The sequence below is a fragment of the Lampris incognitus genome, chromosome 14, assembly GCF_029633865.1.
Source record: "Lampris incognitus isolate fLamInc1 chromosome 14, fLamInc1.hap2, whole genome shotgun sequence".
NCBI lineage: Eukaryota > Metazoa > Chordata > Actinopteri > Lampriformes > Lampridae > Lampris > Lampris incognitus.
Window position 1 is genome coordinate 12,114,806 of NC_079224.1, and position 15,482 is coordinate 12,130,287.

Here is a 15,482-nt window from a genome sequence, read left to right on the forward strand (position 1 = left end):
AATTTAAAATGGGTGCTGTCCAACGCCTGTAAATACTGCAATGCCTCGGTGGTAGTCATGGTGCGTCTGAAACAGTGTCTGTAACCAGACATGTTGGCAATAATCAAGTTAAGACTATTTCTCTGCACTGGAGGACGCTAGTTTTTTTTTTCTAGGACAGAGCAATGAACTTCACGAAGGAAATGATGTGACCAACACACGTCATAAATACTGACATGACGCGCACGATCATGTACAAATTACGAGACGGTCATGTTGACCGCTCATGGTCATTTTCAAGTAGATCTTACCATAACTTTTTTTGTGCAATTGGTCTAAAACCCGTTTGAATGCAAATATATGCAGTTTTAGGAGAATTCAGGAAGCAGCAGGTCTGTATCTTTTTTTTCTTCTTCTTCATAAAGTTATTAAACTTTGAAAATCCAAAACGTTCATAATGACCGCCTTGGTCGTATTGAACAGCCAATGGAAATAACACAATTTAAACAGATTATTTCAACAATTGAAAAGTAAGACAAACTTCTCAGCCATAGCGAGAGACTTGATAGAATATGGAGATATTGGTGTATGGGTTATGTAGAGCCTGAGGCTGCATGATTATGGGAAAAAAGGATGGTCCTAATCATCTTACAAAATATCATCTCGGTTGTTCATCAAGCTTGGTTCCAGAGGCAAAAATGACCTTATTGCACATTTGCAACCTAATATAACATTTGGCCTATCCATTTGATTTTTTCTCATATTTTATCAGGTCCGCTTTCCAAAAATACTCTTTTGGGCTTCTGTTTTTCTTTCCCACCTGTTACTGCCAACTTCTGTTTTGGTCACATAGGTGCATGTTGCACAATCAAAGGATGTGATTGTTTGGGCATAATTGATTTGAACACTTGAATATGAATAACCAAATACATGAATATTAACTGTGGATACATAAAATCCTGATGTCTGATAATTTATGATTAATTGTGCAGCCCCAATGGAGCCCTTGAAAATTTTTCTGGAAAAGGAATGTGGTTAATTTAACAAATCCTTAACTTGTCTTTTCTCAAACCTCTACAGAGTCTGAGGACCCACCGTCTGTCAATCCATCCAGCATGGATGATGATAACATGGAGGACTCTGAAGCTGAGAAGGACTCGGACGGCAAAGCAACCATGACAAAGGCATCATCCTCAACATTGGGGCTGGATGAGTATGAGTTCAAGGACGAGGAAGAGGAGGAGGACCTGAGCAAAGCCCTGAAGGATAGGCACATCCTCAGGAGGGAGCTACGGCAGAGAGAGAAAGAGGACAAAGATAGGAATCATGTTGCAGGAAAGCAGGCCAGCAGGGGGGACACCTCCTCCACCTCCTCTAAGTCCAAAAAGCAAAAGACTTCCCGTGTTTTGCTCTGCACCTCAGACACTTCTGGCGATGAAATAGAAAACCTTGCAGAGAAGAGGAATTCGCCCACCTGCTCCCAGAGTATGGAAGGCCTCAAATCGGACAACTGGTCTAAAAAGGAGAACGCAGAGCAAAAGGACAAGGGCAAAGTGAAGAGAAAGTGCAAAAGTCAAAACAAAAATAAAGAAAACCAAGAGGATGGCAAAGAGAACAGCAAAGCTCTGGTGTTCTCAGTGGCGACAGTTTCGGAGTGTGCTGACAAAACCCGGGAAGAAGACTCCTTTAAAATGTCTTTCAGTCCCAAAGATGACTCGTCCGTCCACCTTTTCCACTTGTCGTCTGTCAAGTCCCCCAAGGTGAACCATGGCATATCAGACAAGCAGACAACGCCACTGAAACAAGAAAATGCTAAGATGTGTATGTCCATCAACGATGGCTCTTGTCCTATGGATGGTGTCAAATACAACCACTACACAGAAGCAGACTACTGCACCGAAGGCTCCAGCACAAAGGGGTGCAAGCACAAGGAAAAGAGTAAGCATCAGCAAAAAGACCCCAACATAGATGGGGATGACGGGTGCTCTAGCCCCTACAGGGAAGTTAGTGTAGGAAACAGCATTGACAGCACTGAGGCTGCTTTGCGCAAGACTGACATAGAGGGCAAAGTGGTCAAAAAGCATAAGCTAAAACACAAGGAGAAAGACAAACACAGGAGGGATTATGAGGCAGAGAAGAGCCGCCACAGGCAAAAGGAGGCCAGGAAAGATGGCCACAGGAATTTGGAGTTTGACAGAGAGTTCTGGAAAGAGAATTTTTTCAAAAGCGACGAGGGCGATGAACCTCTTCCAGTGAAAAAAGAGGGTGAGGACGGTGGCTCGCCTCAGAAGACCTCAGACAGCTCTCCGGTCAAGGAAGAGAGAGTCATGAAAGAGAAGCACTCCTGTGGCAAGGAGAAAAGGCAGAGAGAGGAACGGGAAAAGGACAAGGCCATCAAAAAAGAGCGAAAGGAGGAGAAAGGAAAGGACCCAAAGCTAAGCGAGCGTGACGAGAGAGTGGACTGCCACAGCTTGGGGCGGGTTCCGGAGGAGTCTCTGCAGAACACCAGCATGAAAGAAGAGCCCGAAGACAAGCCTGTAAGTGCAATCGCTGCTGATCAAGACCAGCTGGAGCCGTCAGAAAAAGGCACACGTGAGAGAAATGACAAGAGGCCCCCTGGAAAGGAAAAGGAGGCAGAAAAGATGGATAAAAGACATTCTGACAAGGAAAAAAAGGTCAAAACTGAGCACCCTGACAAAGGAGAACCACAGAATTCACTGGATCGCTGGAAGGAAAAAGAGCGCACCGCAGCCAGTTCTTCCCACTCGCCTGGGGATAAAAACCACAGAGACGGTGAAAAACTACGATGCTTGTCCGCAGCAAAAAAGCATGAAGAGGGCAGGAAAAACAAAGACAAGGTGGACAAACGGAGCGATAGAGAGAGGCAGGAGAGGGAACACAGCGGGGGCGAGCACAGAGAGAAAGAGAGAACAAACTCTGACAAAAAAGGAAAATCTCAAGAGAAGACCGGAGAACATATTAAATCTGACCGGTCAAAAGATAAGGAAAAAGATTGTGACAAGAAAAAGAAAGATAAAATGAAAGACTGCGTTGTGTCCTCCAACTTAAAATCACTCTTGGAGGAAAAGAAGAGCTATGCATCTGAAACTGGCAAGTCTGTGTTGACAAAATCAAAGGATGAAGATGTCAAAACGCCAGAGAAGGATCGTGACCGCAGAGAGCGCGACAGGGACTTTGAAAGGTACCGAGATAAAGATAAGGACAGGCACAAAGACCGCTCCCAACAAGGCAAGGTCAGTAAAACCAAACCCAATGAGATTGAGACAGACAGAATGAAACCAAAAGTCTCACCAGCAGCTCGAGATGCTCGACCCAAAGAGATAAGGCTGGTGAACGATGACTTAATGCAGACCAGCTTTGAGCGCATGCTCAGCCTGAAGGATCAGGAAATTGAGCAGTGGCATCGGAAGCACCTGGAGAAAATCAAACAGAAAGAGCGGGAAAGACTAAAACAGCGACCCTTGGTAGACCCTGGAAAGACCAGGAGTAAAGATAAAACAAAGACTCAGCCATGCCTGAGCAAAGAGCTATTGCGTTCTAAAAGCTCAGAAGCCTCTGACACCCACAGCAAAGACAAATCCCTCAAGGATGTTACCAGCTCCAGAACAATGTCCCTGGATGGGAGGTGCCTGCCAGCTATTGGTGCAAAAGCCATAGCTGGTATAGAGAACAGCCTAAGCAGGTCACCCAGGCCAGAGAGTGAGCGGACAGGCCTGATTTCTAGATCTGTCTCCATGGTTTCCGTTGCCAGCTCAGAGGATTCATGTCAGGCCACGATGCTAAATCCCAAGCCTGCTGAGTATGACTCTGACCTCAACCTAGAAGTCTATGACCCTCAGCCTCCTTTGCTTCAGTCTTCCCTTGCCTTACAGGCTACCAGGTCACCATCTGTTCATGATAAAGAGTGCAACAGTCCTCCAGATGTGCAACAGAGTAACCGGACGCCACTGTCTAGCAGACATGAATCTCCTTACCTCAGGGCTATTCTCGATGAGGATGCCAGCTCAATGTCTGCCGATGGGAAACCTGTTGAAAACCTGCCAAAAGTCAGCTTGCCTGCTAAACCAGCAGAGGACACAAGACCACCAGAACCTTTGGTACATACAGACGAGATCCTTCGAAGTCAGTACTCAATACAGCAACAAAGTGTCAAGTCAGAGGTTGATTCTATCACAGAAATGGAGAAGACCACTCCTGGCAGTTTCAGTTCACAAACGCCTATAAGGGATGCTTCTAGTAATGAACTGACAATTCCATTGTCCAGCCTCTCTCAGGCTAGTATTCCTCAGTCAGATCAGAGAGCTCCTTCCTCCTCCAGTCTTCCTGTAGTAAGGGAAGTCCTTTGTCCAGTGGAGAATGCCAGTAGTGAGGCAGAATGTAGTGATAAGGATTTGACATCTGATGCCATTGTGGTAGCGTCAGCTTGTCTGTCTGTCGAGCAGTCAGCAGCCCCTAACTTAAAGACTCCCCTACAAAGCAGTAGTCTGCTGAAGGAATCCCTTACCTGCACCACTACAGAGAGCTCACAGCAAGTAGAATCAGTTAGAGAACAAGACTCTGACCAAAAAGAAAAACTTCCAGAGACTGCTGCAGACTTTGATGAAATAGTAGGACATGAGAGCCTTGAGTTTGGTGTCTCAGAAGGCCTCAAAACAGAGAGGATGGGCAGTCCTGTTCCATCCACTAGTACACACATTCCCAGTTCTACCACAGAGGAATCCATGCCAGGCTTTGGCAAAGCAACCTCCGAGCCCAAGTGTACCCAGGAGGACACAGATGTAAATAACCAAGACTGCAAGAAACCAAGAACTTCCATGGACATGGTTGGAGGCTCATGTCATGATCCTCAGGTGGATAATAAGGACTGTGTTTTCCCAGTGTCATCCTCCACATTTCATGTTGTTAGTCCTGAACACAAGGCAGATGAGATGATAGATGTTCCACAGCACACGGATGACAACAGCAGCAGCATGGAAACCTCTGTGGCAACTGAGGGTTCCGCAGCCGAAGGCAGCCTGCTAACAGAAGGTGCTCCTGAATCAAGAGTAGAGTCAAGTTCTGAGCCAATGGACATGGCCCCTGACGAGGACGGGGTAGAGTCATCTTTGGCTCCAGCAGACCAGAGTCAGTGCAATGTTCAGCCTGCAGCTCAGTCTGAACAGGGTGGCTGTTCATCAGGGGGCTCGTCTCCATGCACTGGAGACTCTGACTCTTCAGGGGCCAAAGCCAAGGTCCGCTCTGCAGATGACGAGATGGATGTCCCCGTTCCCCATCCACGCAAGAGGAAGATGCCCAAGATGTCAACCTCCCAGGGCTGCCCTGCAATTCAACAAGGGAGGGAGAAGGGCCAGCAGTCCCTTGCCGCTATTTTGGACTCTGTAAAGCTAGAAGAGATAGAACCCTACCAGACAGAGAGGGCCAACCCTTACTATGAGTTCCTGCACATCCGCAAGAAGATTGAGGAGAAGCGCAAAGTGTTATGTAGTGTCACTCCTCAGCCACCGCAGTATTATGATGAATACGTGACTTTCAATGGATCCTACCTCTTAGATGGAAATCCCCTCAGCAAGCTCTGTATTCCAACAGTGAGTTTTTCATTTTGCTCCACTCATAGAGGGGGTAAATTTAGTTTTGTGCACAATTCTGCATACTTGTTTGAACCTGCTTGGAGTAAAACTTGGGTGGTTTTCAAAACATCAGGGAAATTAATTTGGTGTTGGGCAAGTTGTCAGTCAACAAAAAGTAAATTTACTTATAAATGGATAAATTTCTCCAAACTTCCTGACACTGACTGTTTTAAGTGACAGACTACCCCTTTAGCACCTAACAGGATTAAAAAGATCTTTTAGAACCCTTTTTGCCACTTGAATCTGAAGCCCTGTTGACTGGTGTTGAAGTGATTTTGCCTACTTTGTTTTTTTTTTTGTTTTTTTTGTGCTTTTGAACAGATAACTCCACCTCCGTCGTTACCAGAGCAGCTGAAGGAGATGTTCAAACAGCAAGAGGTTGTGCGTATGAAATTACGCCTGCAACACAGCATTGAAAGGGTATAGTGTTTTACTCGCTGGGTTTATATTTCAAATCATTGACATTTAGGCCAAGGTGTGGTTGAAAGGTTTTCACTGGCACCCTCATTGCTTCACATTTAAGATGGTGTACAATGGCACATTTTGCTAAATGGTGGTGGGGGGGGATATTTCCCTGTACTTCAGTTAATCACCTTTTAACACCATGGCCATACTCAATTTTTCTCACTAAAATCAATTTCAGCCTAAATAAAACCTGTGGTCTCATTTTAAGAATAAAGCAGTTTAAAGCAATGTTTCAGGGGGCGTCCGGGTAGTGTAGCGGTCTATTCCGTTGCCTGTCAACACAGGGATCACCAGTTCGAATCCCAGTGTTACTCCGGGTTGATTGGCATCCCTACAAATACGATTGGCCGTGTCTGCGGGTGGGAAGCCGGATGTGGGTATGTGTCCTGGTCGCTGCACTAGCATTTCCTTTGGTTGGTCGGGGCACCTGTTCAGGGGGGGAGAGGGAACTGGGGGGAATAGTATTATCCTCCCACGTGCTACGTCCCCCTGGCGAAACTCCTCACTGTCAGGTGAAAAGAAGCGGCTGGCGACTCCACATGTATCAGAGGAGGCATGTGGTAGTCTGCAGCCCTCCCCAGATCGGCAGAGGGGGTGGAGCAGCGACCAGGATGGCTCAGAAGAGTGGGGTAATTGGCCAGGTACATACAATAAGGGAAAAAAAGGATAAGCCCCCCCCCCACCCCAATAAAAAAGAAGCTATATTTCAGAACTCCTTGTGATCTTAAATTATTATCTGGGTAATTCGGACAGTTCAAGGAACTGCACCACCTTACCTGAAAACCCATACTAATGTACTCCTGCCGTCCTTTGTGTTCTACCTTTGGTAGGTTACTGTGTACCTACTTCAAAAGCAACAAGAGCTACCGCCAGACTTTTCTCTTAACTGGCTTTAAAATGGTGGAAAGAACTACCGGCCTCCATCAGAATACTAACTTGCTTACTCCCTTTAAGAAAAACCTGAAACTTTCCCTTCCCAGGCCTGCCTTAATTCTTAAATGGTCTCTAAGCAAGACTCTTAACCCAACTAGTGGGACTTTCCAGCTGATATGAATCACTGAATACTACGAATGACTACCACTATGCCCGTACTTTCTCAGTCAGCAGCATCACCAGTGTCTACTATTGTGCTCCTCCCTACTACTTGCCATTTATCTTTCATATGTGGCGATGGCTTTGACCTTTGACTTTGTAACCTTATTCTTCTACCTTGATGATCTAAGCACTTACACTAAATGCACTCAGCATGAAATGCACTGTTGGCTGTGCTATCACAATTAAGTGTTCACCCTTGAATCTATCTGCAAATTGCTGACTCTTGTAAGTTAATTTTGATAAAAGCAGCTGCTAAGTGTTATCCCTCCTTAAAAACATTATGGTAATGACAGGATTTCTTTTATGCCTACGGTTATTTCCTTAGGTCTAAACTTTTACTCCTCTTTTCCACTGATTGAAACCCTGTTCTTTTCCCGTTGTAGGAAAAGCTGATTGTTTCAAATGAGCAGGAAGTCTTACGAGTCCATTATCGGGCAGCAAGAACACTAGCCAACCAGACGCTCCCTTTCAGTGCCTGTACAGTTCTGTTGGATGCAGAAGTATACAACATGCCTCAGGATGTCCAGGTAAGAAGCATCGAATCTGAATCGATAGTTGCTGGATGCCTTCTGCACTAGAGGAGACATGAATAATCACACTAAAATGAAAGTAACATCTATTCAAAAGAGGCATTTCCAGCATGTGTGGCTAAATCTCATTTTAATGCTCAATATTTACTGGAATTTGGATTGCTGGGTGCCAGGGATTTGGTTGAGTAGCACATAATTACACTTGGTACAAGTGCAGCAGAAGACGTGCTGCAGGGAGCTGGCCATGCTTTGCATATCTGGAGTCACATAGAAGTAATTGTTCTCTTACACGTCGGTTTCTGTCTGTAAATTGTTTTATAAAACTTGTATGTCGATGTGAAAAAGTGACACTTTATTTTTGTGTGTTTGATTTACAGAGTGATGATGGCAAAACCTCAGTGAGAGATAGATTTAATGCCAGGCAGTTTATGTCCTGGTTACAAGACGTTGATGACAAGTTTGATAAGCTGAAGGTAGGATCACTGGTATTTTGTGAGTGTGTATGTGTGCATACATGTGTGTGTTGTAAACAATAGTATTTCATATGTTGATGTACATGACGCCGATTTAAGTTATTTAGTTTGCTGTAAGTATTGGGCTGTCAAATTTAACGCGTTAACTTTTACGATTAATTTTTTTAAGCTTAACGCTTTAAAAAAAATTTCAATTAATATATGTCTCGACCTCTGAACCGTCACGTCATTCAAGCGCCACTTTGGGGATGGACCCTGTTAGTAACAGCCAAGCTCCAATCGGTCTCTGAAAGGATTGTTCAGAGATGAGCCAAAAGCTGATGGAATGTTTGGTAGAAATATCCATAGAAATTTCTTTCAGTGAAGTACAAGTTTAAGGTACCACACATCCATCCATCCGTTATCCAAGCCGCTTTTCTTAAGTAGGGTCTGCTGGAGCCTATCCCAGCAGTTATTGGGCAGCAGGTGGGGAGGCACCCTGGATAGGCCGCCCGTCCATCACAGGTACCACCCATCCCGTAAAATACAGAATAGGTAGCGGGGCGGTCTATTCCGTTGCCTACCAACATGGGGATCGGCAGTTTGAATCCCCGGCTTGGTCGGGCATCCCTACAGACACAATTGGCCGTGTCTGCGGGTGGGAAGCCGGATGTGGGTATGTGTCCTGGTCGCTGCACTAGCACCTCTTCTGGTCAGTCGGGGCGCCTGTTTGGGGAGGGGGACTGGGGGGAATAGCGTGATCCTCCCATGCGCTACGTCCCCCTGGTGAAACTCCTCACTGTCAGATGAAAAGAAGCGGCTGGCGACTCCACATGTATCGGAGGAGACGTGGTAGTCTGCAGCCCTCCCCGGATCAGCAGAAGGGGTGGAGCAGCGACTGGGACGGGTCAGAAGAGTGGGGTAATTGGCTGGATACAATTGGGGGGGATTATATATATATAAAAAAGAAAAGAAAACAGAATTATCCTGTAATTGGAAACAAAAAGACGTGTTCAGTATTTAACTGGTACGGGATGCACTTTCTTCTGTATTTTTGAGAATCAGTTCAGTGCAACTCTATGGGAGAGAAATATTACATGTTTTTTTTACAGATATTATTACAGATATTACATAAGATGGGGTGATTTGTGTGAGACGGAAAGAAACCCTCCTGCTCTGTTATCCCTCAGCCCGTCTGTCGTGTTCCACCACCCAAACGGAGAGCGCGATATGATACGCTTGACAGTGGCGTGAGATTTTAAAAAAGGCGACCTGCGAGTGTAGTCCGCCGGCAAAAAAAAAAAAAGAGGTGGCAAAGATACAGAAGGGAATGGGGAAATGATTACCAGTTGCTGGGATGCGTGAGCGCCATTGCAGCTTCTGTGAAGTGCTTATGTGTGATGTGGATAGCATTTCTCACAACCAACTGTGTGGGCATTTTTATGTTCGTAGATAAGTCTGCTACTGAAGAGTGATGCAGGTGTAAGAGAAAGACCTGTCGGTTTGGACAAAAGGAGCGTGATGCAATAGTCAAATGCTGGTTATAGGTCCGCAGTAGTCGGAGCTCCTCAGTCTCAGGTCATATAGTGTATATAACAAAACACATCTTGTGTGTTTCACTTACAGTTTGATTTAGCAGACGCTTTTATCCAGAGCGACCTACATCTGAGAGTTAACACAACACAAGCAAGGATCTAGTCAGGAGGCGACAACACAAGTAAATGTAAAAAAAAAACTAGGTTCGGGTGTCCGAGTACCATGGCGGTCTATTCCGTTGTCTACCAACACAGGGATCGCCGGTTCGAATCCCTCAGCTTGGCCGGGCGTCCTACAGAGACAATTGGCCGTGTCTGCAGGTGGGAAGCCAGATGTGGGTGTGTCCTGGTCGCTGCACTAGCGCCTCCTCTGGTCGGTCGGGGCACCTGTTCGGAGAGGAGGGGGAACTGGGGGGGATAAGCGTGATCTTCCTACGTGCTACGTCCCCCTGATGAAACTCCTCATTGTCGGGTAAAAAGAAGCGGGTGGCAACTCCACATGTGTTGGAGGAGGCATGTGGTAGTCTGCAGCCCTCCCTGGATCAGCAGAGGGGGTGGAGCAGCGACTGGGACAGCTCAGAAGAGTGGGGTAATTGAGCAGATACAATTGGGGAGAAAAAGGGGAGGGGGGGGGACTAGGTTTAAGTCCAATAGGACATAGTCGTCAACAGATGGTGAACAACGACGCATAGAAGCGAATTTTTTTGGTTTTTAGCACCATCAGGTGTGGAGGTGTTGGAGAAAGAGATGGGTCTTTAGCTTCTTCTTAAAGATGCAGAAGGACTCAGCGGACCGAATGGAGTTTGGGTTCAGTTTGATTATTCCAAAGCCACTGAGCAAGACTGTTAGTAAAGGTCCAACTCATCATTTTTGTGAGCGCTTTTTTAATAAAGACATTAAAAGAAAACCTCCTCTGCAGTGTATCTTCTTTGTTCATGTTGACAACACCATGTCATTTCATGTCTCATTTCAAGTCAGTGACACATCGGTCAGAAAATGTTTTAATCATAATTAATCGAGACTAATAATCGAAATTAATCGGTCGGTCGTGTGATTAAAGGTTTTTTTTTTTTTAATCAATTGACAGCCCTAGTGATTCCTCGCTGAGGAACAGTTGCTCCCCAAATATATTTAGTCAGATTTTACTAGCCAAGTACGGTTACACATACAAGGCATTTGGTTTGCCCACATAAAACCTGTAGGATTTAATATGAAATTAATTTGGAAATCTGCAATGCAAGACAAGGATTTAGCTATTAATTGTTTTTTTGTTTTTTTTCTCATAAAAAAATTTTTCAGATGGGGGAAATATATAAATCAGCAATGCAATTGCTTCACTTACATCTATTTAATCAATCATAATATGGTTGCTCTTATCAGATGCTTGCACTTAGGTATCATTAGGCTCTTTGAACAATGGCCTCCACCAGAATAGTCTTTTCTACATTATCTCTATCAGTGGACTAATGGGACCTGCCTTGTTGACACTGTAGGTTGTCCACTTAGCTGTAATTTGCTTCTCTACACAGGCCTGGAAAATGATGTTGTTTAGGTTTGATGCATTTAATACTGTCGAGGTTAGGGGTACAATTTCCTCCTGGGGTTACAAATACTAGATTTAAGTACCAAGTCTACATTACATACACCGATGAGCCAAAACATTATGACCACTCACAGGTGAACCGAATAACGCTGATCAACCCCAAACAAGGGCACATGTCAAGGTCCGGGTAGATTAGATGGTAAGCGAACAATCAGTTCTCGTAGTCAATGTGCTGGATGCAGGAGAAGTGGGCAGGAGTGACTTTGACAAGGGCCAAACTGCGACGGCCAGACGACTGGGTCAGAGTATCTCTCAAACAAGCAAGGCTTGTGGGGTGTTCCCTTGTCAAAAGCGGTCCAAAGAGGGCCAAACCACAAACTGGCAGCAGAGTGTTGGGCGCCCAAGGCTCATTGATGCACGAGGGCAACAAAGGCTATCCTGTCTGGTCCGAACCGACAGAAGGTCTACTGTGGCACAAGTCACAGAAAATTTTAATGATGGTTACAGGAGGAATGTCACAACACAGTGCATCGCACCCTGCCGTGTTTGGGGCTGCGTAGCCGCAGACCAGTCAGAGTGCCCACAATGACCCCTGCCCACTGTTGAAAGCACCTACAATGGGTATGGAAGCACTGGAACCGGACCTTGGAGCAGTGGAAGAAGGTTGCTTGGTCCAGTGAGTCCTGTTTTCTTTTAGATCACGTGGATGTCCATGTATGTGTGCACCATTTCCCTGGAGAAGTGGTGGCACCGGGATGCACTGTGGGAAGACGACAAGCTGGTGGAGGGAGTGTGATGCTCTGGGCAATGTTCTGCTGGGAAACCCTGGATCCGGCCATTCATGTGGATGTCAATTTGGCACGTGCCATCTACCTAAACATCGTCGCAGACCATGTACACTCCTTCACGGCCATGGTATTCCCTGATGGCAGTGGCCTCTTTCAGCAGGATAATGCGCCCTGCCACACTGTACACACTGTTTGGGAATGGTTTGAGGAACATGATGAAGTGTTCAAGGTGTTGCCCTGGCCTCCAAATTCTCCAGATCTCAGTCTGATTGAGCATCTGTGGGATGTGCTGGGCTGATAAGTCCTGTCCACGGCAGCGCCGCCTCGTAACTTGCAGGACTTAAAGGATCTGTTGCTAATGTTTTGGTGTCAGATACCAGAGGACATTCTCAGGTCTTGTAGAGTCCATGCCTCTGCAGGCTGGTGCTGTTTTGGCCGCACACGGAGGACTAACAGCATATTAGGCAGGCAGGTGGTCATAATGTTTTGGCTCATCGGTGTATGATTGGGATGAAGAATGTGTAGAGGCCCTTTGTAATGTGACTCCGGCCGCGGTTACACCTGTGTTTTGAATGTGACTTCTGTGATCAGATGCACCAGATCTGAACTCAGCTGTGTCCATACTTGACACTTAAATGTGGCCTGCCTGCCTGCCTGTGATTGGCTTTAATGTTCCGGCATGGTACAACCAGGAAAAGGGCACTTGATGCGAGAGAGAGCCGCTGCCCCCTTTTTTTTTTTTTTTCCTTGTTTATTTTCTTATGGCGGCTGAGATTGGAAGACACGTGTGCTGTGGTTTTCCTCCAGTTTGACCTCTCTTCCTTTGCTCTACATGCCTGGGAGAGGAACTTGCATGTTGCGGGTAGATGATGTTTACTTGTAATATAAATTTTCTGGATTGTGTCCACATGCTGTCTGCACCTCACTGAAATCCGATCTCCGTGTGTGTTAGGCCAGCTTAGCATGTGGTCTGGCTCGTCGAATCACAATGTGAGCTAGATCCGACCTTGGGAGTGGATAGACCTGACAAGTTAATGCGTGCTGGCGAGACGACAAAGGTTGCATTGAAAAGACAAGTGTAACCACAGCTTTTAATTAGTTGGTTCCTGTAAGTTCGTCTCCAACCTGTGCTTGTTTTAATACGTCTTTCTTAGCCAGGTGTTCCTTTTTAAAGACACTTGCTGTTTTATTTATTGTACTTCACTGATTTTCTGCCAATGGGGGAAATTCTCGTCTTGCCCTCGGAGTCAGCCGGGGGTCAAATCTGGCTGCATATAGGTTCAAACCCAGATCCTCTGGTTGGGGAATAATCTTATTAAATGTTCAGTTTTACTACTGCCCCAGATTTGATGGGGACGATCCGGTTGAATTAAGGAAAGACGTTATTCATATTTGATTTTTCCTCCCTTTTCCCCTTCACAGACCTGTCTCCTGATGAGGCAGCAGCACGAGGCGGCCGCCCTGAACGCGGTTCAGCGTCTGGAGTGGCAGCTCAAACTACAGGAGCTGGACCCGGCCACTTACAAGTCGACCAGCATCTTCGAGATCCCCGAGTTCTACATCCCACTTGTCGAGGTCAACGACGACTTCGACCTCACTCCTATATGACCCGCTGCTGGACAGATGGTTGTTTTGCCACAGCGGTCACTGTGGATATGGGAGGGCAGCCCACCCGACAGACGAAAGGATAAAAATAAATAATCATGAGAAGCACTTAAAAACGCGGGCGTACTCCAGAGCGCTTATCGGTCAAAACAAAGAGCACCCCCACGCCCTCCGCAGAGGGACGGACTCCACTGCATTTTCTGTACGTTGTACAGAACCCAGGCCTAGTGGGGTAGACCAGGGTCCAGTCCACAAATTTAGCCCATGGACTGGAGTCCAAAGGCGGGGCTTAGCTGGGCCGGGCAGCGCAGGAAGCTGCTGTCTGGTCAGAGCAAAGACCAGAGCAAAGACCAGACAGTTACAGAACAGAACAGAAAGTTTTCACTTCTTTATTTGTTTTCAAAGTGACTGTTCATAAAGAATGTACAGATTGTGCTCTTAATTTTTTAACTTATTTTATACATACAGATTGTGCATTTGTAAATACCCATGTAATTATTGTTTTAAACTTGTAAAAACAACAAAAAAGTAATAGATATTTTGATTGTAAACTTTGTTCTGTCTTATGTTTAAATGGACCAAAGTTGGTTTTTTCCCTTCTTTTTTTTGTTTTGTTTTATATCTAGTGTCCTCTTTGTCCTCGATGTTGTTGTTGTTGGCTTAAATCTTAAGCATGTTTTTTATTTTTAGATCCTTCCTTCCTTCCTCCACCTAGAGATCCACACACAGCCGGTGGTTTATCGTTTGCTTCTTTGCCCCCCTCTCGCCCGCCCCTCGAACCTGAGCATTTTACGATGCCGTGCATGCGTTATGTTGTTTGTACTTTCTGAAAAGCTGTACTGTGGACTAAATTGTGAGGTTTACTCGTTTTCCAGCTTTTTCGCGCCATTGTGTTACGTCCCTTTCTGCGACCTCACTCCTCGTGTGTGTCGTCCAGTTGTGTCTCGCGCACATTAAAAAGTTTGTTGTGGATTCCAAGGAGGAAAAGAATAATAAAACCCACACTTTTACAATTTTAGTGTGAGATCACAACAAAACCTATTTTTTCAACATGCCTTTTGAACGATAGTTCTAAAAAATATGTCTATTTTAATATTTACTTGTTACATGACTTGTACATAGTTGTAATATATAATTGAATAAATTTTATTGGTTGTGAAATCCAAGCGTTGTTCCCCTTTTGGTGTTATTTGTGTCACGTTGAGCGCGAGGTGGGGCTTTTCTGAACTCTCATCCTGCTGCTCCAGTTTTCATCAGACGCAAAACTGCTTGTGTCCAGCAGGTGGCAGTGTACACAACACGAGTGCGAGACGACCCAACGATCGCACGCTTACAATAATATAGGAAGTGTCGCCTAAGGATTAATTCAGGTTGACGCTCATCTTTTGACATATGCAAATGTGCTATCTTGATTGATATTTGACTAGGACATATTACGCTTTGATCGGTCTAACCAGGCTACCCAGTTCCCTATCAGTCACCCTAATTGGGCGAGTGCCTTTAGAAAACAATGCTTCATAAATGTTACAGGGAAATACCTTGACACATAGGAATTGGCAGATTGGCTCAACCCGGGGGGGGGGGTCTCTGAGAGGTGAAGCACACTTAAACCAGGTTTGTACAGAGACCACCGGCGTAGAGCTCCGCAGCGCAACAGCCAAAATATGTCGCTAATGACAAAGTTAATACACGCAGGGTTTTACCGCGGCACGCGGGTCCGTTCGGACGCTCGCGCGAAACCACGTGACACATCCAAACCCCCCCAAAAAAACCCAGCAAATCAGTCCGCTAACCGAAGGAAAACGGGACCTTTAATTAAAGTGAACCAGGTAAAAGCGTGTC

At 45.7% G+C, this 15,482-nt stretch overlaps 1 protein-coding gene across 3 annotated transcripts in view; it reads left to right on the forward strand.

Annotated features, from left to right (window-relative positions):
* ankrd12 (ankyrin repeat domain 12) overlaps positions 1-14,800 on the forward strand; it is a 55,671-nt gene extending 40,871 nt beyond the window's left edge. For all 3 annotated transcript variants that reach the window (XM_056292655.1, XM_056292656.1, XM_056292657.1), the window contains 5 exons: positions 1,060-5,585; positions 5,949-6,047; positions 7,571-7,714; positions 8,095-8,190; positions 13,458-14,800. In XM_056292655.1, the coding sequence (XP_056148630.1) occupies positions 1,060-5,585; positions 5,949-6,047; positions 7,571-7,714; positions 8,095-8,190; positions 13,458-13,643 (5,051 nt within the window). In that variant the 3' untranslated portion in view covers positions 13,644-14,800. The remainder of the gene's footprint in view (positions 1-1,059; positions 5,586-5,948; positions 6,048-7,570; positions 7,715-8,094; positions 8,191-13,457) is intronic.
* The last annotated feature ends 682 nt before the right edge of the window (positions 14,801-15,482 follow it).